The sequence below is a fragment of the Chelmon rostratus genome, chromosome 2, assembly GCF_017976325.1.
Source record: "Chelmon rostratus isolate fCheRos1 chromosome 2, fCheRos1.pri, whole genome shotgun sequence".
NCBI classification, from domain to species: Eukaryota; Metazoa; Chordata; class Actinopteri; order Chaetodontiformes; family Chaetodontidae; genus Chelmon; species Chelmon rostratus.
The window spans coordinates 12,014,931-12,026,130 of record NC_055659.1 but is presented as its reverse complement, the minus strand read 5'-3'; the positions used below and the strand labels follow the sequence as shown (position 1 = coordinate 12,026,130).

Below are 11,200 nucleotides of genomic sequence, written 5' to 3'. Positions count from 1 at the left end.
ATGTAATTTGTGGTGCAAAAAACTAAGGGCATCAGTAGTCATTTTAAGTCCAAAATGAGTTAAAGTATAAGGGAAGAAATCCCATAAAAAAACAACAACAACAAGTGCACCATTTGCTACCAGCTGCATGATTTGATTTATAAAAATAAATCTAGCAGGTATTTTTATTATCAGTTAATGCTTTGGAGTATAAATGTTGGAAAATAGTAAAAGAAATATGCCACAATGTCCCAAGTGTCCAAGGTGATGCCTGCAAATTGTCCAATAAACAGTCCAAAGCACAAAGAAATGCAATTAAGTATGGAAACCTGGCTGGAAACAGTGAAATTTACTCATTTTTGCAGATTCCTTTTCAATCAACAAGCCAATTTCAGAATTAAACTACATATTTGTGACCTGCTTTTGAAGATTTATGCCTTCAGTATGACTGAGTGGGTTTGGGACTGAGCGCTATAGACAAGTCATGGACGTTTGAAGGTATATAGATTTGTTGACAGTAACAAGAAAAAATATTCCCAGGCTCAATGTTTAACAGGAGCAGCATGTTGGATGACTGAATGAAATTTGGTTCAGTTTATGGCAGAGCTAAACAATGTGAGCAGCGTGGGCTGTAAATTCTGGTTATACCCGTTTGGCCCCGTGTTGAAACCAGGCTACTGGAAGTAATGTTATTGTGGCTATAGGTTAGTCCGGCAGCGCCTTCTTTCTCATCCAGCCCAGCTGGTGATGTCATGGCTTTTTGGTTATTTCCGTGGCGATCTCACATGGCCTCACTTAAAGCCCTCCATACTGTGTGCACCTCTCTCGCTCCCTCCTCATCATCAATCTCCTTCCTGCTCCCAGCGTCCCACCCTCTCCTCCTCTTTCAGCTGTCCCCTCCCTCACTCCTGCATTCCATCTTTCCCACCCACCTTACCTCTCACACTCTCCCTCATTTTCTATTTTTCTGCAGCTCCCTTCTCCCCCCCAGCCCACCCCTCTCTTTCTCTCTCTCTCTCTTCTTTTTTCCCATACTCTCTGATTATCTTTCCAGACAGACTTCATTCCTTAACAACTACAGACCTATATTCACAGACTCTTCCCATAATTTTCTGCCTCTTTAAAGCTCAGGTCTTCAGTGTGAACTGTAAGAGGCACAGCCGATTGAACTTCCTGCAGCTGTAATTTGTCACCACCACCACCACCCAATTCACAGAAAAACATGTCACTTACAAATTATTGGCAGGCGATCAAAGTTTATTAAAAGAAAACTACATTTTAAACCTTCAAATGTATTCGGAAGTTGTTAAAAACAGTTAAATGATTATTTTTCCTGTCCTCATGTTGGCAGGAATAGTTCCTAATCTCTGAGACTCGGGTGCTTGGATGACATACATATGATACCTCAAGTGCCAGTGTTTATTTTCTCATCTTTTCTGAAGCATCGGGGACTCTGTCACCCTTAACCCCTCACCCTGTTGGAGGGGGACACGTCCGTCAGTTCAGCACAGACACACTTTGAGGAATCAGATTCCAGCCACAGGATGCTGCTGTCCATCTCTTTTCCAGACATAATTGAGGTTTGCAGGTCTGAAACAAAGCAAAGTCTTGTCTCGACTCATTGAAACTGAACCTTAATATTTGAACCGTCCGTGCACTCTCACAGACGTGGGCATGAGGAGCATGAAACAGCTAAAGTTTGAAGGCACAGGGTGTCATTTCCCTCTTCAAAGAGTTCTCTTCAAAGGTTTTGTGGTCTGTTTGCTGAAAGAGATCTACAGACATACAGCACAACATCTCTGCTCAACACACGCCTCACAATTGCTCCACAGACCCTGAAGCAGCACAGGCACTTCTGTCGAGCAATACTATTTCATTGGTTTCACATTACTGTTGACACATTTTCAGTCCACTGGCTGGTGTAGCCAGACTGCCACTTACTACCAGCAACAAGAAGCTATGGCTGATTTTAGGTCTGCAGCCTATGAATAGATAATTGGTGGTTAAGTGATCCAAAGTCTTTGATCCCCGGGTTGCGCAGGGTTTATGGGCCTGCCACAAGATCACAAAAGGAAAACAATTATAATTTGCTTGGAACATTGCTATACATAGTCGGACATACACTTTTCGTACATAAAATGTCTGAAACTATGCAAAATTACAAATTGCACAATTTTCATGTAAGCCTGTGGAGTAGGCATTACATGAAAAAGCAAATGTTTGAGGGACAATAATGCAAAACAAACACATTTACATGGTTTTTATAAGTTAGTGAAGAGTAAAAGGCCAAATATGACTCAGCTTCTGACCACATACGGCCCAAAGAGTTGAACTACTAGCGTATTTACGTCAAATTGCTTTAGGCCAAAAGAAAATCTGTGTTGTCCTACTGAAACTTGCAGGTTTCAGTGATTAGCATGCTTGCAGGTGTTTACAACTAGACTGATCAGCGGTCAGTCGTTACTCCACTTGAACCTGGACTCAATAAATGACCCTCACAAACAAACTAACATGCAGCACGGTTCTTTGACCCGCTGGACAACCGCAGCCCAGCGACAGAGAATAGCACAAATGCTGCACACTCAGGATGCAGCAGCTGCTCCTGTGTCCATTAAAGTGTGAGGGGTCAGAGGTCAAAGCTCACAGGTCACAACCTGCAGAGGGGTGAGAGCCCTGCATAAATGATGCAACCAAACTGTCCTTTGCCATTTATATATAGCTACAGTTGTACAAGTGGCTCTTCAAGGCATCCCCCACTCAGTTACTCGCTGTGATTTGTGACCTCAGCTACATGTGACAGGGTTAGACAGGGGACAAGAGTGTCATTCCTGCACAAACTATGGGCTCAGTCCAGAGGTCTGATGGAGGAAGATCAAGGCTGTTTGGCTTGGCCACGTGTTCCCTCTCTGAACAGGAGAGGTAGAAAATTTAGAAAAGGGTGTTGCTGCTGCAGTCACTGCATCTTAAATTTAGAGGAAGGGTTGTTTTAACAAGGTGAATAATGAGCAGTGGTGGAAAATAAAATGAATTTACCTTTGGTACTGTAAATCTGTAGTAACTGTTTTTTTTGGCCACTCAGGGCCAGTAGAAAGAAGTAGTGAACACAACATTCATATATCGCCTTGTTCAGCTTGCAAACTTGTTGATGAGCAGCTAATTTTTTGAACATCCAGCATTTATGAAGCAACACTATCATTCATGTGGAGCACCTGATGAATGTGAGTTCAATATTCACTCTCTTTTAGCTCTCTTTGGCCATGTTTGTCAGTACAATATTTAGTTTAGCTTCACCAGCGTCATAAAATCTTACCACATCTGTAATATATGAATATGAATATATGAATACGAATAATATGGAAACATATATTAATTCAACAATGACTTTGAAAGAAGATACTTTAATATATATATATATATATATATATATATATATAATGTATATATATACACACACACGAAGTGTCCTGAAGCCATCACTGTCAGTTCATTAGAAAGTTTTGTAGTTTCAAACTTACTTGTGTCCTGCTGGTCTGCAGCTGTAGTCCCTTAAAATGCACATGGCAGTATTTGAAATGACAATTTAACTAAATAAAGTCCTTCTAATAAAACTCCCTCCACCTAGTTTTACACAGTACCAATGAAACGTTGGGGCTTTTACTCCAATAAGTGTATCACACTGGATAATAAACACACCCAATAATAATAAACTGCATAACTGAGTCCTCTTTTAGTGCTTGTTTGTCCTTGGTGACCGGATTATATGATGCAGTTATTGAACTTCACCTTAAATGAGAGAACAGTTCATTTAACATGTTTTACGTGAGTGTTTTAAGCATATTATTTACCACCCATTATCATCCAGTCAGCTACAGCTACAAGGAGCAGGTTAAACATCACTGGGAGTCATTTATCTGATCGAAAATGACAGCAGAGCCATTACATAACCTGGTTGCCATAGTGACAGATGAAATACAGACTATAGGACATGCAGGTAGCATCTCTTCAAAGCAGTTTTGTCCTGAAAGTGAGATGATACTGAGAGAAAACTGGCAGTTCTAGGTGCATTCAGGACTCTCTATATCAGGGTCACCTCAACACCATGATACCACCGTATGATCACCTGATCAGTGCTGTGACAGTCTGCACGCTGCAGGCCCTCAACCTCAGCCAGAGTCATCCTTTCTCTTCCCACAGTCCTCTAAGGAAAGCCATTGCACCCACCATCAGGTCAAAGTTCTGCCCTTCACATTTAAGAGAGTGACAACACGGTGGACAAACCAGGTGGGACACCTGGCCTCGCCTTCTTTAGCATGAATCACTGCACTTCTTCAGTTTACAAGCCAGTGAAATCAGGAAGGAGAAAATAAATAAAGTCCTGTTTCAAGAAACTTAGGAGTCATACATTTTTGGCTGAAGGGTGCAGGTGTTACACAGCTGACGGAGAAAACAGTCCTCTATGAGCTTGTGCTGCAAATACAGAGTGAATATCACGCTGCTTTAATGCATTTATCCTCACAAACAACTCCTTTAGGCTGCAACTAACAAATATCTTCATTATCAACATAACTGCAGATTGTTTTTTTGATTGAACAATGAATCATTTAGTCTTTAAAACATCAAAAATGTCCAATTTCCCAGAGTCCAAAGTGACCGTTGTTCCTTGTTTTGTCCAACCATCAGTCAATATTAGATATTTTATTGACTAGCAAATACTTAATAGACACAATAGACAAGTTGGAACCAGCAAAACGCTTTCTTGAAAAATAAAAATATTAAATTGATTATCAAAGTAGGTGCAGGTTCATTTTCTTCAGTTAAATGACGAGTTGCTGCATCTCTGCACTCCATCCTGTAGGATGTCACAAACCCTTGAGGCTCATGGCTCAGTATGAGTGGATGAACTGATGTTTGCTTAGAAATGAACTGCTTGTTTATTGAGACTTTGATCACAGGTGCAGGAACCATCTCTTACAGCTTTTTTGACAGCTCGAGCACACATTAATAAATATGTAACTTAGAGTAACTTTTAGAAATTGATGGACTGTTGAGTGTGTATTGATCGCATGACTAATAATGTCCTCAGCATGAATCCCTGCTGGCTTATGGGGCTTAAAAACACATTTTACATTATAGAATGAGTTGTGCATTACTTGTGTATTACAGTGTTTGAACACTGATTTTATATTCTTATCATGCTATAAGCCACATGAATATTTTAACATCATAGGGACTGTTTGTGTCTGTAATATCGGATGGGTTTAAAGAGGTTTTCTTTTACTTTTATTTACTACCCACAGAAGTTAGAATATAGTTCTCGTCTATTTATTGCACACAGGTCACAGACTTAGATGGAAAAATGAAGAAACTCCTTCAATTAGCGTAACGAAGTGATTCCGACATCGCCATGCTTTCGATGAATAAGGGGGAGGTTGAAAGGGGGAGGGCACCAAGGCCAGGAGGGGAGAAGTTTCAGTTTTTTTGGGTTCTGTGGCAGCACGTGCAGAAAGGAGTGGTTTAAGGCTGGAATAATGGAACCTGGGAGACAGACTGGGAGGGAAGCGAAGCTCAGATTTCAGCCTGACGGGGGGCAAGGGGCCGGACTGATATTTGGGAATATACGAAGATTCATTGAAGGCAACGGGGACATAAAACTGTAGCGTCTGGCCTGAAGCGGTCGGTGCTGAGTTTCTGCTGCAGGTCCGGGTCCTGCCGCTGGATTCCCCCATCGGTTTTTGGGAAGGGTGAATTTCGAATGGTTCGACTTTTGTAACCGGGGACGCACACACTAAATACTGAGAGAAGCCTCCGCTCCCTGCGCACCCTTCTTTCTCCCTTGAGGGCCGTGCATGTCTAATATTTAGACATGTTGAGCTTTATGGATTCCAGGACTGTACTGCTACTTGTAGCAACCCAAGTCTGTCTATTAGCCATTGTGAAATGTCAGGAGGACGACCGTAAGTGACAGTTTTATTTCTCTCAGAGCTGTAATGACGAAAAACTAAAGCTGTGAAAAGGTCTATGTAGAGAGCAGGTGTTCTTCCAAGTTAGATGACTCTGAAATTATTTTATCTTTACGCACAGAGCCTTGAACTATGAAGCGTTTGCTTTGGTGCTTGGAGTGATTTGGCTCTTCCCTCGCACCTTTTACGCACACAAAGTTCATGGTTGTTTGGAGACTCCGTTGCATGAAAAGTTATCTGACTGATGATAGTTGTGGACCTTCTGTCTACCAAGAGTGCTGATCTTTGTGTGTCTGTGAGGTGTGAGGAAACTCAGTATATATCAGAGTTGTGGACGTGCGTAAAAGTGAAGCAGTGGATGGAGAGATGAGGCAAGTTTACGCAAAATAACGCGCACGGAGCAGGAGCTGTTGGCTTTTTTGCTTCTGTGGAGTTATTTGTTACTTACTCATTTTATTTTTTAGTATTTATTCATTCTTGTTGAAGTTTTACTTCTCTGTTTAGTTCGGAAAGTGAAAATCAAACAGTAAGATTCAGATTTTGATCCCCAGCAGTGGAGCCCATGCCTCCCCCTTCCCTCCTAAGTTAAGCTGCGGGACACCTGTGGGTGCTTTAGGGGCCTTGACAGGCCCTCCTTTTAACTGCAGATTCACTTAATATAGAGGGGGAGGGGGCTAGGGGATGGTCAAAAAGTGAAAGGTGGTCAGGCTCAAGGGCCTTTAGTGAAAAAGTGCTCACATTCCATTGCTGTCAGAGGGCATCCAGGCAGATCCTGGCTTGTTGAGGCATAAAAGTGCACCAATAACCAACATTTCCATTAAAACTTTAGGTGATTATTTTAAAATGCACTCTATTAAGGCTCACACTGGCCTCATATTATTCTTCATACCTGCAGACTTTCTACTGTCTCTGCAGTTTTGGGGGGGTTTTTTGAAAAAAAAGAAAATTTGAGCGGGATTATTCATCATCATTATTGATTTTAGTATCCACAAGAGACATTTGAGAGTAAAGGTACGCCAGCAGATTGGGGCCAGAAATAATGTTCCATATGATTGCAGGGTTTCCATCTGCTTAAAAGATTACCCATAAGCTGTGACAGTCAGCCCAGAGAGGGACAGAGCCAAGGTGCAAGAGAGAGGTGATTGGAAAAATATAAGACGGGCGGACTTTATTATTGTAATTCCGAGAGTCTTCTCGGTATACAATAAGTCAAGCTTACCAAGCTTTTAAAGCAAAGGTGTATTTTCCAAGAAGAAAGAGAAAAAAGGGGCATACTCACGCCAAAGTAATTTCAAGTCTCAGGTTACCTTTTCAGAGAAATAGGCCCCTGGATATAATGCAAGCCCTTCTTTCTCCAGCATTTTCTGGGACGCTGAAGTGGCAAAGAGGTCTGACTGTGACCCCAGCACAGCAGGCTCAGTGGCCCTGAGTCTCTATCGGGGGACAGGAGTCATTTCTTTAACTCTCCGTTTTAAGGCCCCTGACTGTTCATGTGGGCAAGGGGGCCATGAAGCTGATCAGACAGATAGAAGTGGGCTGCAGGCTTAAAGGTTACTAAATCCAGCGAAAACAGAGTTGACTCGACTGTCCTCCAAGTGCACCTGGGTTCACTTTGCAATTTTCATTGTTCACTTTTCTCCCCTGGAAAACAGCATGGCTGCCAACACATGGGAGAGGAGACATACAAATTATCCTCAGTGATGAAAAGCCAGCTTTCTATCAGCTCTCCAGTATACAGAAGAGCCCTTGTCCCAGAATATCTCTTGTCAGGAGAATCTCTCATATTTGAGCCAGTGAAAGGACAGGTGTAGTCTTTTGATGGCGCATCAGGGCCTGTAAAACTAAATGTAAAAAAAAAAAAAACCCACCAGGTATGTGCGTGAAAGCTGACCATTTTCTTTTCTCTGATGTGTTTGAATTGGCATCTGACACATCTATGGCTTCCAGATGGGGTTTAAAATGCGCCCCATGTTTATACAAGGCAATAGTTTGTGAATTGCCCACTCTGTCCCTTTCCAGAAAGACCTCATTCATTGGTGCTGAGGTCCGTTTGGTTACCTTGACTTAAGCAGCGCTCAGTGGTAAATATAACTACTGTACTTGCAGCTTCTCCTCTCACACTCTCAGTCCGTACCCTGAGGCCTTTCTTCTGCTGTGTCAACCACTTTCACCCCTGATCCAGGTTCAGTGGCTCCAATCAGAGCATGTCTTTGATCAACTGCTTGGCCTTCTGTCGACTTTTTTCGTAAGCTGCCAGGCTGGAAAATGAACAGGAATATGGTTAATTACTAAGGTCATTGTTATGTTTTCTTAAATCGCATAAGTACAGTACCTGCATTGAAACATGCCCCACCTCTATCAGGTTCAGCTGTGCACTCTTTGCCAAGCTGCGGTCTGAAAAAAGAGTCCAAGCATTTTTCATTTGCTGAATGCAAACTCTGTCTCCTTTGCAGTAAATTAGGGTGTCTCCCCCAATGTAAACTCGCCCTATATTTAACTTGTCGAGGAATTTAGGCACATGGTCTCCAGCTCCTGTGAAGTTATTGGAGGTTTCCTGCAGGTGTTGCTCCGCTTCCCTGTGATTCTGTGATGCTACAGAGCCCCCCTGTGGCTACTTGAGAGGTTGCATGTTGTTGTATTAATTCAATAACTGGTTCAGTTTTGATTATTGAAAAATGGAATGATGTCACAAGATGTTTTTGTGTGTTAGCATTACTTTTGGGGCAGTTTAGCCTTCATTTGATGGTGTAAAGTTGAGAGGCAGACAGAAAATGTGAGGGAAGAGAGGTGGTGATGTACGGCAGAGGTGCAACAGCTGGATTCAAACCAGAGAATTTGTGGTCAGTGCAGACTAGAGCTGCAACAATTACTCGATTAGTGGATTAGTCAGTTGGCACAAAGTTAATCCGCAGCTATTTTAGAAATCAGAACATTATTTCAGTAATTTTTCGAGCAAACCCAGCAAACATTTGCTGGGTACAACCTTTCAAATGTGAGGATTTGATGCTTTTCTCTGACATGTACAGTATGATGGTAAACTGAATGTTTTTGGGGTTTTGACTGTTAAACATGCAACCTGAATACGTCACCTTGGCCTGTGGGATGTTTTTTCTCTCTCTTATTTTCTAGACAAAATGATTGATCAGTTATTCAAGACAACAGTTGGCAGAATAATCAGCCATGAAAATTATCGTTGGTTGAAGCTGTAAGTTCGTGAGCATAGTTCGAGTTCCCGTGTTGCCATCTGTGCTGCTGAAGTGCCGCTGAACAAAGTTAATCCAAAGCAGCTCAATGAAATATCACATTAAATTCCTATTAAGAAGAGGATGTTTTGGGGTTTAAGTTTAAGCTTTCCAACATGTTTTTTCTGTACGCGCCCCATATGCCTTACTTTATAACTCAAAGCCATGTTATGATCATGATGACACAACAGCTGATGTTTATGAGTAACACATTTCATACCTGATGCATAATCTCCTTTTTCCTCCCACCACCCACCTACCACCTGGGCCTCTGTGTGTCCCTTACTATGACCACACACACAGAGGAGGATGTTTTTAGCTGTATACAAGATGGACAGCGCTATAGCGACAAGGACGTATGGAAACCAGAGCCTTGTCGCATCTGTGTGTGCGACACTGGAACCGTCCTGTGCGATGAAATTGTCTGCGAGGAGCTAAAAGACTGTCCCAAACCTGAAATCCCATTCGGAGAGTGTTGCCCCATCTGCGCAGCTGACCAGTCTCCACCCATTGGTCGTAATTTATTTATCTCACATCTTTCATAAATAAATTACTCTATGAGATCATGTTGTTTATTTTGGGGAGAAAATGACACTGTGGTATCAATCAAAGGTTGGCCAGGTGCGGTTTTTAACCTCTTTCACTTTAATGTGTTAAATCAGGCTTTTACTAAATGTCAGCCTTCGATTTGAATACAGTTTTCCGTCCCCAAAGTAAACAAATGATGAGAATTAAGCGGCAACAGTGACACCTCTGACCAGATTTCAGAGAAATGCTACCTCAACGTCTTTTTTCCATAGCTGGCTCACCTTGGCCCCATCTTGTTTGAATACTCTGTCCTTCCCTGAGTATCATGAGAACATGTGGGAGTCATTAAGGAAATACCTCAGTCAAGCAGACAAGGCCTCACATTTCTACTGTGTCCTCTCTGTGGATTTCTGCTGATCTGATGGCAGGAAAAACTGTGACGCTCCACCGAGGCTTTTCGAAGGAGCCCTTCAGCACATTTAAATCTGCTGTCGCCTCCTGATAAACAGGGAGCTTGTCGGTGAGCTTCGGAAACTCAAAGTCAGCTGAGGAGCATGAGTGAAATCAGAAGTGTCACTGTTTGCGGTGCATGCTTGTGTATTAAAATGCTTTTTAAAATGCTTATCTTCCATTCAAGGCTAAACAAGTGCTTAGTAAGAAGTGTGCAACATGTTCAGCATCATTTTAAGCTCTCAACCACCTACAAAGAGGGCTGGCTGTCGAACCACAACACTTTTTTTATACTGACTGAAATCTGACTGAACTGTCGAACACTGTCAAGTACTGAGAATTGACATTGATCTTGCCCAATTATTTTTTAATCAGTTCCAAATTCCAATCTGAAATTTGCAGATTTTAGTTTATTTTACTTTATGGAGGCAAATGCCTTGTACAGCTACTTGTATTCAGTAACTTCTCATCGATACCCAGCCCTACCTAAAAACATATGCAAACTCATAATGCATCAACATTGCTACTTACCAATGCCGATTATAATGCTCTGAAATATAAAAGTGACCTACATCACATTTAGTGTTCCTAACGAATCTTTTGCTTTCTATCATTCCCTTTTATCTGCAGCTGCTTTGCTTCTGCTTTGAACTCTTAAGATGGTGATTCAACCAACACTTTTTCAATCCTGATGGGCTCTTTGGGTACCACAAACCTGATTTGGTGGTGGTCTTCAGAGTAGTTTAGTTTAGGAAAGTGCAATTTGCACAAGGCACTGTCTGAGTTTATAGGGAGTACTGTATAACCCTCATGGATTCTTTGTGTTGCCCGCTCGCTAACTGTGGTCTGTTTCTCCCCTCTAATCGGCTTGACCACATAACAGGAGTACCTGGAGCTAAGGTGAGACGCTGTAGGATATTAAGACTCTGTGTGTGTCTGTGTGTGTGTGAAATAAAGCTCCCAAACACCTGCAATTAAATTATGCAGCTATCCAGACTGATATCAGTGCTGCAGGACCTGTACTTTATGGATTTAGATGAG

General features: G+C 42.0%; 1 protein-coding gene across 2 annotated transcripts in view; it reads left to right on the top strand.

Moving 5' to 3' along the window:
- Positions 1 to 5,644: 5,644 nt before the first annotated feature.
- Positions 5,645 to 11,200, top strand: part of col2a1b (collagen, type II, alpha 1b) — a 49,278-nt gene continuing 43,722 nt past the window's right edge. Inside the window, exons 1-3 of one of the 2 annotated variants that reach the window (XM_041947140.1) lie at positions 5,645 to 5,933; positions 9,485 to 9,694; positions 11,043 to 11,059. In XM_041947140.1, coding sequence (XP_041803074.1) covers positions 5,843 to 5,933; positions 9,485 to 9,694; positions 11,043 to 11,059 — 318 coding nt within the window. In that variant the 5' untranslated portion in view covers positions 5,645 to 5,842. The remainder of the gene's footprint in view (positions 5,934 to 9,484; positions 9,695 to 11,042; positions 11,060 to 11,200) is intronic. The other variant, XM_041947150.1, reaches the window with a different exon arrangement.